The sequence below is a fragment of the Rhinopithecus roxellana genome, chromosome 20, assembly GCF_007565055.1.
Source record: "Rhinopithecus roxellana isolate Shanxi Qingling chromosome 20, ASM756505v1, whole genome shotgun sequence".
Classification (NCBI taxonomy): domain Eukaryota; kingdom Metazoa; phylum Chordata; class Mammalia; order Primates; family Cercopithecidae; genus Rhinopithecus; species Rhinopithecus roxellana.
The window spans coordinates 78330400-78344754 of NC_044568.1; the positions used below are offsets into that span (position 1 = coordinate 78330400).

Sequence of the window (14355 nt, forward strand, 5' to 3'; positions counted from 1 at the left end):
AGACGGGCTTTCACCATGTTGGCCAGCCTTCCAAAGTGCTGGGATTACAGGCGTGAACCACCACGCCTGGCCTATAATTCAGTGCATTTTATATATAGTCTCATTAATCTCACGAGCTACTGTGGGAGACAGATAGTCATCATCTTCCCCATTTTGCAGATGAGGAGACTGAGGCCTGGTGAGGTCAAGTGACTTGCCCATGGTCCCCCAGCTGGTCACCCGCAAGCTGTCAGCTCTCCCTGATCACTGCTCCCCTGTGCCCCAGAAAAAAGCCAGCGTCTCTTGTTTTAAACAGAGACAAGGTGCTAAAATTGTCCAGAGGTAAAAATGATGCTGAAAAGGGGAAATGTCTGAAAACAATAACTGAGGACTCTTTCTGGCTTAAATTATTTTCAACTGAAAAAGCCCCTAGTTCAAGATCAGAACTGCACTCTGGGGAACAGCGGCCATGGGGTGGAACAGCCTAGGGCGGGGTGACCAGCCACCTGGAGACCGGAATCCCCTGAGGAGGTTCTGAGGAAGGAAGGAAGGAAGACTATTTCTGGCATTTTCTCTCACTTCTACCGTGCCTGGCACCCTGTAGACCTCATCTGTCTGTCAAATCAGGGTGCTCAACCACTCAAAACCCTACAGGGACTCCGCTTGTACACGAAGTCCTTCCCCAATTCAGTCCCCACTCACCTGTTCACCCTTACCTCCTACACTCGCTTGGTGCCCTCTCCATTCCGGCCACAGGGCCTCCTTGCCGGCTTTCAACCTCCTAGGCATGCTTCTGCCTCCAGGTCTTTGCACCAGCTGTGCCTTCTGCCTGGAATGGTTCTCCCCAGATATCTGCATGGCTCACACCTTCACCTCCTCTGGTTTTTAGTCAGTGAGGCCTTTTCTTGCTTTTTCTTTTCCTCTTTTCCTTTCCTTTCTTTTCTTTTCTTTCCTCCCTCCCTCCCTCCCTTCTTTCCTTCCTTCCTTCTTTCCTTCCTTCCTTCCTTCCTTCCTTCTCTCTCTCTCCCTTCTTTCCTTCCTTCCCTTCCTTCCTTCCTTTTTTTTTTTTTTTTTTGATGGAGTCTCACTCTGTCACCCAGGCTGGAGTACAGTGGCACAATCTCGACTCACTGCAACCTCCGCCTCCCAAGTTCAAGTGATTCTCCTGCCTCAGCCTCCCGAGTAGCTGGGACTATAGGCGCCTGTCACCACGCCCGGCTAATTTTTTGTATTTTTGGTAGAAACTGTATTTCACTATGTTGGCCAGGATGGTCTCAATCTCCTGACCTTGTGATCCCCCCTGCCTCGGCCTCCCAAAGTGCTGGGATTACAGGCATGAGTCACCACGCCCGGCCTCAGTGAGGACTTTTCTGACCCTCACAGTTAAAAATAAAACTCCAGCCAGGTGCAGTGGCTTATGCCTGTAATCCCAGCACTTTGGGAGGCCAAGACGGGTGGATCACAAGGCCAGAAGTTCGAGACCAGCCTGGCCAACATAGTGAAACATCGTCTCTACTGAAAAAAAAAAAAAAAAAAAAAAAAAAGAAAAAAAAAAATTAGCTGGGCGTGGTGGCAGGCCCCTGTAGTCACAGCTACAGTGAGCTGAGATCGCGCCACTGCACTCCAGACTGGACGACACAGTGAGTCCCTATCTCAAAAATAAATAAATAAATAAATAAAACTCCATCCCCCTCACCACTGTACATTTCCATGTGATTCATTGTCTCAGACATCAGCTTGCTTTCCAATGTCTTTGATTATCTATCTGTCTTCCCCACTGGAATGTCAGCACCCAGAAGGCAGGGATTTTCGTCTGTTTGGCCCACAACATTCCCCCCTGGTCCTGGCACATAATAGGCAAGCAGTCAATGTTTAACAATGAATTCCTTAATCCAAGAACCCCATAAGATTGGGGTGAAATATTTGAGGAGAACGAGACTCAGGGGTGAAGGGATTTGCCAAGACCCTTAGCAGGGAGCCAAATGCCAGATCCTGAAGTCAAACTCTGATCCTGTGGCCTTTTGCTGAGGCCAGTGGTTCTCAGACTTCAGGATTTCAGAGGCCGAGAACGTTTCAGAACGAATTTGAGTGACCGTGTGCGGTTACTGTTTTTAAATTTTTATGAAGGATGCTCATTCAAACAAACGAATAACAAAATACCCACTGCTGGCACCATAATTTTACCAAAGAATGATCATTTTAATATTGAAAAAGTTCAAAGGACATAATTGCAGAATAAAAGACAGCTCTTTATATGGAATGCATTTAACCATATTTTTAAACTAAACGGCCCTTCATTGTCCTTATTTTTCTCATCTCCTTGAAGTCTGGTCTAAATGTTGATCCGGGCTGTGGGACCCTGTGCAAGCTATTTGATCTCCCAGTGCCTCAGTTTCCCTATATGTGAAATGGAGGTAAGAAGAGCCCGTAGCTCAGAGTCTTGAGGAGTAAATGAGATCTAGGCTGAGGGAAGGGCCTAGCATGTCCCTGGCTTATAATAAATGCTCAACAAATGGTTCCTTTTGTTATTAAAATGCAAACGTATATTAGTCAACCACCTGGTTTACCATTGGCGGTGGTCCTCAGCTGGCATTTGAGGACTCCTTCCCCAGGCTGGGGAGCGAGAAGGGTATCCGTGGATGTTGGGAAGAGTAAGAACTGGCTCCCTACTTAGAGACAAAAGCTGGGGAGCCCCAAGCTAAGAGTCCAACTTACCTCTTTTTCTTCTTCTTTTTTTTTTTTTTGAGACAGGGTGTCACTCTTACCCAGGCTGGAATGCAGTGGTGTGATCATGGCTCACTGCATCCTTTACCTCCTGGGCTCAAGTGATCCTTCTAAGAAGCTGGGACCACAGGACACACCACCACACTCAGCTAATTATTGTATTTTTTGTAGAGACAGAGTCTCGCTATGTTGCCCAAGCTGGTCTCTAACTCCTGGGCTCAAGCGGTCCTTTTACCTTGGCTTCCCAAAATGCTGGGATTACAGACATGAACCACGGTTCCCAGTCTCAGCTGGCCTCTTATGGGGGGCTGTGAAATCTACCCCAAGCAGAAAAGATTGGGGTCCTATGTGGAAGGGTTGCAGGGACCTAAGAGGCTGTGGTGGAAGGGAAGAGGAAGGGCCTCAGACGGGACCTGACTTCGCCTTGTCTCTGCCCCACCCTGGGACTGAATGAGGGGCTGTGACTGTGACTGGAGGTCTTACCCTTGCTCTTTGCCTCCTAGGCTGGGCCCCATCTCAGGCCCCCAGGCTTTCCCCAAACTGGTGCAGATCCTCACGGCCTTTTCCTCCCTGCAGCATCTGGAGTGAGTATAGACTCTGGGACCCCTTCCTCTCAACATCTGGGTGCAGTGCTGTGATCATAGCTCACTGCAGCCTCGAATTCCTGGGCTCATGAGGTCCTCCTATCTCAGCCTCCTGAGTAGCTGGGACCACAGGTGCATGCTACAGTGTCCAGCAACCTCTGGGTTTTGACAACCCCAAATCCTGCCCCCAAGGCACATGCAGAGAGAAAAGCCCTCACTTTGTCCCGTTTTTTTCTCTCTTCCGCCTACTGCATCCTCAATGTGGCTGGCACATGAGTGATGAGATGACTCCACGGCAGATGGGAATCCCCAAAATAAAAAAAGTTGTAGATCCTTTTGTGACCTTTGAAACTCTTTTCCTCACAACCTCATTTGCTGCTCTCAGCAATTCAGCTGGGGAGGGGTTGGGGAGCATAGTCCTACTTTACAACCGAGGTTAAGGAAGTTGCAAAGCCTCAGGAGGCTCCTAAGAAGCTAAACAGGGATTCAAGTCCATCACAAGTTACTTTGCCCCCTGGCTGGCTGGTTACAGCCTCCAGGTGATGAAGTCCTGGTCTGAAAAGCTCAGGAGTACGCTGGCTGCCTATGGTGTATTAGAGCTGGGAGGCGGGAAGGGCAGGTGCCAGGGCTGAGGAGGTCCACACTGGGATGGGAAGGGTCAGATGGCCCCCTGGATGCTAGCTGATGGCCCCCATCTGATTCCACCTGCAGCCTGGATGCACTGAGTGAGAACAAGATCGGGGACGAGGGTGTCTCGCAGCTCTCAGCCACCTTCCCCCAGCTGAAGTCCCTGGAAACCCTCAAGTGAGTGAGCTGGGCCTGCCCTTCCTGCTGAATCTGGCCCCCAAAGTCCAGCTGACTTTTTAAAAATTAATTTAAATTTGTTTTTTTAGACAAGGGCTCACTCTGTCACCCAGGCTGGAATATAGTGGTATGATCATAGCTCTACAGCCTTGAACTCCTGGCCTCAAGGAATCCTCTCACCTCAGGTTCCCAAAGTGCTGGGATTATAGGTGTGAGCTACCATGCGCAGCCCCAGTGGATTCATCCATTAATTCATTCATTCCGTCACTCACCTATTCAATCAGCCATTCATCCTTCCATTCAATGATTCATTCATTCACTCACTCACCTATTCAATCAGCCATTCATCCTTCCATTCAATGACTCATCCATTCACTCATTCAGTCATTTCTTTACTCACTCATCCAACCCCTCACTCAATCATTTCTTGATTTAATTACCCAACCATTTATTAATTTACAAATACTTAAGGAGGACCTACTATGTCCAGACACTTTTCTAGGCCCTGCCCTGGAGACCCAGCTTGAAACAGAACAAACAAATCCCCTGACCTCAGGAATCTTAAATTCTAGTGAGGAGACACAATGAACAAGTAAACAAGTCGGTAATTATGAAGTGCACAGCAGTGAAAATAATGTTGGGTGACAGAAAATTATACTGGGGGGTGAAATAGGAGAGACAGATTAGGATTTATGAATAAAGCATTATTATCAAAACAGTAAAACTTTTTAAAAACTGTTCTGGGCTCTGGGAAGTTGGAGATGGATAAGATACAGGAGGATCAATGTGATTTTTTTTTTTTTTTTTGGACAAGGTCTCACTCTGTCACCCAAGGTGGAATGCAGTGGTGTAATCATGGCTTACTGCAGCCTCAATCTTCTAGGCTCAAGCAATCCTCCCACCTCAGCCTTCTGAGTAGCTGGGACAGGTGCATACCATCACGTCCGGCTAATTTTTGTATTTTTTTGTAGAGATGTGGTTTCACCATGTTGCCCAGGCTGGTCTTGAACTTCTGAGCTCAAGCCATCCTGCCTCTGCCTCCCAAAGTACTGGGATTGCAGGCTTGAGTCACCGCGCCTGGTTCAATGTGATTTTTTTTTTTTTTGTGACGGAGTCTTGCTGTGTAGCCCAGGCTGGAGTGTAGTGGTACGATCTCAGTTTATTGCAAACTTCACTTCCTGAGTTCAAGCAATTCTCCCACCTTAGCCTCCCAAGTAGCTGGAATTACAGGCATGCACCACCACACCCAACTAATTTTTGTGTTTTTAGTAGAGATGAGGTTTCACCAGGTTGGCCAGGCTGGTCTTGAACTCCTGACCTCAAGTGATCCGCCTGCTTCAGCCTCCCAAAGTGCTGGGATTACAGGCATGAGCCACCATGCCCAGTTCAACATGATTTTTTTTTTTTTTTTTTTTGAGACGGAGTCTAGCTCTGCCGCCCAGGCTGGAGTGCTGTGGCCGGATCTCAGCTCACTGCAAGCTCCACCTCCTGGGTTTAAGCCATTCTCCTGCCTCAGCCTCCCGAGTTGCTGGGACTACAGGCGCCCGTCACCGCGCCCGGCTAGTTTTTTGTATTTTTTAGTAGAGACGGGGTTTCACCGTGTTAGCCAGGATGGTCTCGATCTCCTGACCTCGTGATCCGCCCGTCTCGGCCTCCCAAATTGCTGGGATTACAGGCTTGAGCCACCGCACCCGGCCTTCAACATGATTTTTTACTGAACCTAGAGGATATCAAAATCTTCCCACACTCCCCCTCACTACCAAGGTCTTGGGATGGCCAAAGAATTTACGGGAATTTCCTTAATTGTAGGACCCTGGGACTTCTCCAGTAATTTCTACTATCCTAGGTAACACTGTAAGCTAGATTTCTGCTCCTTAGTCCTTCCCTCCCTCCCTTTCTTACCTGCCACCCCACTTAAGTATTTATTGAGCACCTACTATGTGCCTGGCAGTGCTCTAGGCACAGGGATACAGTAATGAGCAAAACAGACACAGCCCTGCTCCATATGAAGCCCACAACCCGGCAGAAAGGATTACATAGCCATTAAACAAATAATGCCAACCCTTATTTCATTATAACGCTGAAAAGTGGCACAGAGGGAAAAGAGGGGATCTTGTAGAATCATAGGACAGGTGGGGGCAGGAGGGTGCGCTCTCCCTCCCATCCACCTCCTCACCCCTGCCCTCCACTTGGCCACAGGACCTAACAGTATCCTCTTATTTACCGAGAGGTAGCTTAAGTCTGTCGACAGCGCCATTCACAGCCTATGATCCACAACTCTCCTTGAGGTCAAAGGGAGGCGTACAAGTTTGGTCCTGAGCCCTCCCCCTCACTGTGTCCCCGCAGCCTGTCCCAAAACAGCATCACTGACCTGGGTGCCTACAAACTTGCTGAGGGCCTGCCTTCACTCGCTGCATCCCTACTCAGGCTAAGGTAAGTGGGGTCCCGGCTACTGGTCAGGTGCTGAGCTGGGGGGCTGAGGAGCACAGGGAACCCACGTCATGCTGGCGACAGGGGACACTGAGACCCTAGAAGCAATTACCACAGCCCTGAACAAAAGGATTAGCCGGACTTGGGGAAAGAAGCGCTGGGCAAGCCACTTATTCATTCCTAGCCCCCATTTTCTTACCTGGAAAATGGGAACCATCCTAATGGTCTATGTAAGTACTTGGCACAATGCCAGGTTCTATCATGCAATAAATATTGGTCCTTCCCCCCCCGCCCCCCAGGGATGGCCAGATCAGGCTTTTTCTGGAACCTAGGGATGGTGGCTTCTGGAAGGCTAACCAGCACGGGCAGCTTTTGCCCTGGCCTTGTCACTCACATGCCGGTCAGTGCTTTTACTGCCACCTTCTGGTAGGCCTTGGCATAGCACCTCTTGCTTTTGAGTGACTTCCAGCCAGGCCCTGGTGTGGTCCCAGAGATAAGGAGAGGACTGAGCTTGGACCAGAGCCCCAGTCATCCAACTCAGCATTACCAGCTCTTCTCACTCGCCAGACTGGGAGAAACTTCTCTCTTCTTCGCCAGAGCTCTGCATTTACTGAGGACAGAGTCAGATTCCCAGGAAAGATGGCATTTGGTCCCTTATTATTTAATTTTTAATTTTTTAATTTTTTTTTTTTTGAGATGGAGTCTTGCTCTGTCACCCAGGCCGGAGTGAAGTGGCATGATCTCAGCTCACTGCAACCTCTGCCCCCCAGGTTAAAGCAATTCTCCTGCCTCAGTGTTCCTAGTAGCTGGGATTATAGGTGCCCACCACCATGCCCAGCTAGTTTTTATATTTTTAGTAGAGACAGGGTTTCACCATGTTGGCCAGGCTGGTCTCAAACTCCTGACCTCAGGTGATCCACCTGCCTTGGCCTCCCAAAGTGAGTGCTAGGATTACAGGCGTGAGCCACTATGCCCGGCCACTTTATTTATTTATTTACTTACTTACTTGGTTACTTACTTACTTAATTTGAAGATGGGGTCTCACCCAGGTTGGAGTGCAGTGGTGCAATGATGGCTCACTACAGCCTCAACTGCCTAGACTCAAGCGAACCTCCCACCTCAGCCTCCCAAGTAGCTGGGTCCTGTACCCTCCTGAGCCTTGTTAGTTTCTTCCCAGCATGAATCACTGTTTTACAATATTTTATTTATGTAGGTGCTTACTTCTTGCTATGCAAAGAAACTCAAAAGCAAAAATAGAATCTGTCTGGTTCACAGTTGTGCTAAAAACTAAAGATACAAGCATGAACCAGAGAGATGTGGGTCTTGCTTTTGAGAGGCATTTGCAGTTTTTTCAGTGTGAATGGAAAAGCAGGTGGGCCTGTGAAGGTGACACTTGATCTGATTTACACTTTCGTTTCTTCTTTTCTTTTCTTTTTCTTTTTTTTTGAGACCAAGTCTCGCTCTATCGCCCAGGCTAAGGTGCAATGGCATGATATCGGCTCACTGCAAGCTCTGCCTCCTGGGTTCAAGTGATTCTCATGCCTCAGCCTCCCGAGTAGCTAGGATTACAGACGCCCGCCACCACACCAGGCTATGTTTGTGTTTTCAGTAGAGACAGGGTTTCGCCATGTGGCCCAGACTGGTCTTGAAATCCTGGGCCCAAGCGATCCACCCACCTCAGCCTCCCAAAGTGCTGGGATTACGGGTGTGACCCACCATGCCTGCACTGATTTATACTTTAAGAAACATCGTATTTCATGGAATCTAAGAGGCCATCCATTGTAAGACCCCAGCATTAGGCCAAAATGCAAGCTGTGACACGCTATTCGTTATAAGACACATCCTGATCTCAATGACATTCAAATGGTGACATATATGTCTTGGCATCGATGAAATAAGGTCAGATTACTCTCCCTGTGGGGTGGAGGAAGGGTCTCCAGAGTTCAGTGATTGCAAAACCCCCATCTAGTTTCTGCACTGGTAGCGGCCGACCTGTGATATGAGTTGATTTAGTCTGAATCCACTTGGCAGCAGTGTAAACCCGCTGCTTTTTTTTTTTTCTTTTTTTTCAAGACAGAGTTTCCCTCTTGTTGCCCAGGCTGGAGTGCAATGGCGTGATCTCAGCTCACTGCAACCTCCTCCTCCTGGGTTCAAGCAATTCTCCTGCCTCAGCCTCCCAAGTAGCTGGGATTACAGGCATGCGCCACCACGCTCAGCTAATTTTGTATTTTTATTAAAGACGGGGTTTTGCCATGTTGGTCAGGCTGGTCTTGAACTCCTGACCTTAGGTGATCCACCCACCTGGGCCTCCCAAAGTGCTGGGATTATAGGCGTGAGCCACCGCACCTGCTGCTTTTATATGCAGCCCTGCAAGGCAGCTCTGAGGCTGAATCATGGCAAAGTCATGGCCCTGAAATCATACCCACAGCAGCACCTGGCCTGTTAAAAGGCTGCTTGGTGTTGGGTAAACAGCTGAAGTTGGCATCAATGACACTCATCATGCTATTTTCACTGCTACTAATACTGGTTGTGAATACGCCACAGAAACTCGAGCTGGCCCCGTAACTGGCTTTTTCTCTTCCTGCCCCCAGTGCTGGTCATGCCCTCTACGTTGACTCATGTGACCCTCACCAATGTTCCTGTGAGGTAGTCAGAACCATAGCTAACATTTAGTTCATTCTAGGCACCAAGGCATATTCTAAATGTTATGCCAGCATTGATTCATTTACTCCTCCCCACAATGACTCAATCATGCCCGTTTCACAGATGGGCAAACTGAGTCTCAAAAGAGTTGAGTAGCTTGCCCAAGGTCACAGAGGCAGTAAGAGGCATAGCTGGGATTTGAACTTGGGAAGTCGTTCTCCCGGGAGTTTTCACACAGTAAGGCAAGAAATGACCTCCTTTTAGTCCTGCTGTTTTCCTGGGCTCACTGTTTGACCACAGAGAAATGGCCTCAACTCTCTGGGCCTTTGTTTGCCTGTCTTTAAAATGGGGCAGTAATCCTAGTAGGTGGTGACTCCCATGGGGCTGACCTCCAGGCTGCAGGGGACACTGAGACCCTAGAAGCAATCACCACAGCCCTGGACAAGAGGACTAGTGGGACCTGGGGAAAGAAACTCTGGGCAAGTCACTTATTCATTCCTAGCCTCTATTTTCATATCTGGAAAATGGGAACCATCCTAATATGGTCTATGTAAGTACTTGGCACAATGCCAGGCTCTGTTATGCAATAAATGTTGGTCCCTTCCCCCAGGGATGGTGGCACCAGGCTTTTTCTGGAACCTAGGGGTGGTGGCTTCTGGAAGGCTGACCATGTACGGGCCTCCAATCCCTTCCCTTCTGTTTCTGACAGCTTGTACAATAATTGCATCTGCGACATGGGAGCCGAGAGCCTGGCTCGTGTGCTTCCGGACATGGTGTCCCTCCGGGTGATGGAGTGAGTGTGGGAGTCTGGACAGTGGGTGGCTCAATCCGGGGTGGGGGACACTGAGGGTCTCTCCCTGGGTGTCCTGGAAGGGTTGGGTGTGGGGGTGGCCTTGGTCTGGAGCTGGGGAGTCCCAAGAGCCAGGCCCCAAGTGAGTTTCTCTTGCCAGCGTTCAGTACAACAAGTTCACGGCTGCCGGGGCCCAGCAGCTCGCTGCCAGCCTTCGGAAGTGTCCTCACGTGGAGACGCTGGCGTAAGTCCAGGCAAACCTGCTGGGTGGAGAACAACTCACTCCCCAGGCGTGTGGCCCAGTGTGACCCCAGAGCTCAAATCACACTCTTCCCTTCACCAGTCTGCAACCCTGAGTGAGCAGACACTGCTCCCTCTGGCCTCAGCTTCTTCATCTGTAAAGTGGGGATGGTAATAATATCCAGCCAAGAGGTTTTGTGAGGCTTAAACTAATCAAGCCCTACAAAGCTCTTATAACAATAGTAGCTGGCACACAAAAATACTCAATAAATGCTATATTAGGCCGAACCATATGAAATTGCTGACATCCACCCATTTTTGACCTGTAAAATTGGCAATTTCATATGGTTCATCTCTTAAGTCACCATGACGTCCAATAGTGGTTACGTGATATTCCTTCAAAGCACTTTTATCTCCACAATCACTCATATCTTCTAAGACACATAGGGTGGGTCTTATGAGACCCATTTTACAGATGAGGCAAATAAAGCACAGAGCAGTTAACTAACCTTCTGGGGTCACACAGCAAGTCAGTTGCAGAACCATAAAGGAATCTCGGGCCTCCTAGGCTTCTACTTTTCCCCATGACCCACACCGGTCTGTATCTTGCTGGGGAAAAGTACCCAAGGTTCTAGGCTGGGTGGAAAGAGGGATTTGGAGGCAGCTGTCATTAGAGCCCCAGACCACCCTCTCTCCTCTAACCTGGCTCTGTGTCCCTTTCCCCCTTGCAGGATGTGGACGCCCACCATCCCATTCAGTGTCCAGGAACACCTGCAACAACAGGATTCACGGATCAGCCTGAGATGATCCAGCTGTGCTCTGGACAGGGTAACCAGGGTGGGCTTGGAAGGGGAGAGCCAAAGCGGGTTGGGGGCAGTGTCCTTGTGAACGTGGCATTCATAAAACGGGGGTGGGACACAGGTGGGGCTGGGCCACCACCCTTGGATGATTGCATCATCAGAGACATCCCCCCATCTCCACCCTGGGCTCGGTGGAGCTGTCATCCAGGCTTTGCGAGCTTGATCCCTGTAGTCAGGCTTAGAGACCAGGGGACAGGAAAGTGGGCCATCCACATCCCCCAGCCTCAGTGCTTAGAAGAGCTTCCTTTGGGGACTCCAAGCCTTCCCAGCTGCTGTTTTGGCTTGGTGGCTGCCCTGATGCTCCGGGTTTGAACTTGCTTGACAAGTTTCCTGCCCCTCACTATGAAGATTGCTGTGCCCCACCGCTGTGCTCCCCGCACTGTGCCGCACATCCGCCTCCATTCCCACTGCCCCTCCCATTCCCCAACTTGATAGCACCCTTCCCAGGTGTCAAGCTGCCCCTCCTAGAGTGTCCAAACCCCTCTCCTGTCTCCTCCTCCTACAGCACGTTCTCTGAGAACACCGATCACGCTGGACCTTGAACTGGGTAGTTGTGGACACAGCTCTTCTCCAGGCTGTATCCCATGAGCCTCAGCATCCTGGCACCCGGCCCCTGCTGGTTCAGGCTTGGCCCCTGCCCGACTGCGGAATGAACCATGTCTTGCTCTGCTGACAGACACAGACCCGGCTCCAGGCTTCTTTAGCGTCCAGTTGGATGGATGCCTGGTGGCAGCTGCGGTCCACCCAGGAGCCCTGAGGCCTTCCCTGCAGGACATTGCGGATGGCCACGGCCAGGCCAGAGAGAGTGACGGAGGCAGCCCCATTCTGCTTGCCCAGGCCCCTGCCACCCTGGGAAGAAAGTACTTCTTTTTTTTATTTTTAGACAGAGTCTCACTGTTGCCCAGGCTGGAGTGCAGTGGTACGATCCAGGCTCACTGAAACCTCCGCCTCTTGGGTTCGAGCAATTCTGCTTCAGCCTCCGGAGTAGCTGGGACTACAGGCACCTACCATCACGTCCGGTTAATTTTTTTATTTTTAGTAGAGACAGGATTTTGCCATGTTGGTCAGACTGGTCTCAAACTCTTGACCTCAGGTGATCCGCCCACTTCAGCCTCCCAAAGTGGTGGGATTACAGGCATGAACCACCGCACCCAGCCATGGAGAAAGTACTTCTCCACCCTGCTCTCCGACCAGAAACCTTGACAGGGCACACCAGTCACTCAGAAGACACGATGGGCAACCTCCAGCCTACTAATTCCCCACATTGCAACAGGCTGGGCTTCTGTGGCAGCTGCTTTTGTCTGTGGGACTCAATGCACTGACTTTGTTGGCCAAGGCCAAAGCTAGGCCTGGCCAGATGCACCGGCCCCTAGCAGGGAAACAGCTAATGGGACACTAATGGGGTGGTGAGAGGGGTACAGACTGGAAGCACAGCTTCATTTCCTGTGTCTTTTTTCACTACATTATAAATGTCTCTTAATGTCACAGGCAGGTCCAGGGTTTGAGTTCATACCCTGTTACCATTTTGGGGTACCCACTGCTCTGGTTATCTAATACATAACAAGCCACTCCAAAACATAGTGGCTTAAAACAACACACACATTTATTTTGCTCACACATCTGTCATTTGAGCAGGGCTCAGTGGGGACAGCTCCTTCTGTTCTACTCTGTGTCAGGTGGGGCAGCTTGAGGGCTGGGTTGGGGTCACCTGAAGACTCGTTCTCCTGTATGTCTAGCAGGCAATGCTGGCTGTTGGCTGGGGGCCTCGGTTCCACTAAGGAACAGTTGGCTGGGACCCCTCCATGTGGGCTAGTTGGGCTTCCTCATAGCATGGTGGCTAGGTTGGAGGGTATCCCAAACAGAGAGAGAGAGAGAGAGAGAGAGAGAGAGAGAGAGAGGAGGGGAGAGAGAGAGACCACTTTTCATAATCTAGCCTTAGAAGTCACACAGTATTACTTCTGCCACATATATGTATTTTTAAGAGGTAGGGTCTTGCTCTGTCGCCCAGTCTGGAATGCAGTGGTATGATCACGGCTCACTGCAGCTTCAACCTCCTGGGCTTAAGTGATCCTCCCACCTCAGCCTCCCGAATAGCTGGGACTACAGGTGTGAGTCACCAAGCCCGGCTAATTTTTATTTTTATTTTTGTAGAGCCAGGGTTTCACTGTGTTGCCCATGCAGGTCTTGAACTCCTGGCCTCAAGTGATTCTCCTGCCTCAGCCTCCCAAAGTGCTGGGATTATAGATGTGAATCACCACACCCAGCCCACTTCTGCCATATTGTGTTGGCCAGTGTGACAAGGGTTGCTACTCTCCTACCCACCCTCCTTTCACCACATGTCTCATGCACATGTGTGCACATACATACACACACACACACTCACACCAGAGCCCACGTTGACTCAAGTCCTCTTTTCTGAGAGGATTTTTCTTTGTGGCTTCCTAAAATTCAGTGGAAAATTCATTGCTTGGGGATGAGAAAGGTTGAAGCACCAAAAGCTGTACCAAGGGGAATGTTTGCCTCTGCCTCTGCCACACAGCTCTGTCCTGGGAGTGAGCTGGTTTTTAGCACAGATGGAGTCCCACCTTGGCTGCAGTGAGCCCAAAAGGGACTTGGCAGCTCCGCTTTCTACCCAGCGAGCTGCCAGCACAACTATTGCTTTCCATTCGGGCATAATCTGCCCAGAAGCCCCAATTCAAGACAGCTTAGCTTACTCCTGGTGGCAGTGGGAGCTGCCTGTTCAGCTCCAGCTCACCAGCCCCAGTGCTCACAGGATCAGCCTGGTTCCCAAGCTCTGCTCCTCTCCCCAGCAATTGAGAGGTGGGTGTCAAGAGAGTCTGAGGGATCCAGGCCCGGCTGCGTGGATCTTAACTTCGCTTTATTCATTCTACAAATACATACTGAGTGCACAGTCATGAATAAGATGTTCCTGCCCTGGTGAGTCTTATATTTTAGCAAATTAAAAAAACTCTTTGGCAGGGCTGCCAGGTGAAGTTGGCCAGTCTGTACAGTTGACAAAGGCACCTGGTCAAGGGGGAACACGGGGGCTGCAAACCAGTCTGGGTTCTGCTTGCCAAGCTGGCAGTGCTGGTGTGGAGCCTTTTAACCCAGAGGGGCATGTTTTTGTCGTTAACACACAGTCATCATTAAGTGTGGATAAATTACTGTCTCCATGTCACAGATCTAAGTGATACTTATAGTCACACTCCTATAAAGGAATGGACTCCTGACTTCTCTGGAGGACCTCTCTGCAGGCACAGGCACAGTGTACTGGAAGTGCCCTGAACCCCATTTGTCAGGT

The 14355-nt window shown here is 50.0% G+C and overlaps 1 protein-coding gene across 11 annotated transcripts in view; it reads left to right on the forward strand.

Annotated features, from left to right (window-relative positions):
* Positions 1-12660, forward strand: part of CIITA (class II major histocompatibility complex transactivator) — a 60611-nt gene extending 47951 nt beyond the window's left edge. For 10 of the 11 annotated variants that reach the window (XM_030925079.1, XM_030925082.1, XM_030925080.1 and 7 more), the window contains 7 exons: positions 3207-3287; positions 3999-4091; positions 6438-6524; positions 9874-9957; positions 10115-10198; positions 10926-11022; positions 11560-12660. In XM_030925079.1, the coding sequence (XP_030780939.1) occupies positions 3207-3287; positions 3999-4091; positions 6438-6524; positions 9874-9957; positions 10115-10198; positions 10926-11001 (505 nt within the window). In that variant the 3' untranslated portion in view covers positions 11002-11022; positions 11560-12660. The remainder of the gene's footprint in view (positions 1-3206; positions 3288-3998; positions 4092-6437; positions 6525-9873; positions 9958-10114; positions 10199-10925; positions 11023-11559) is intronic. The other variant, XM_030925081.1, reaches the window with a different exon arrangement.
* The last annotated feature ends 1695 nt before the right edge of the window (positions 12661-14355 follow it).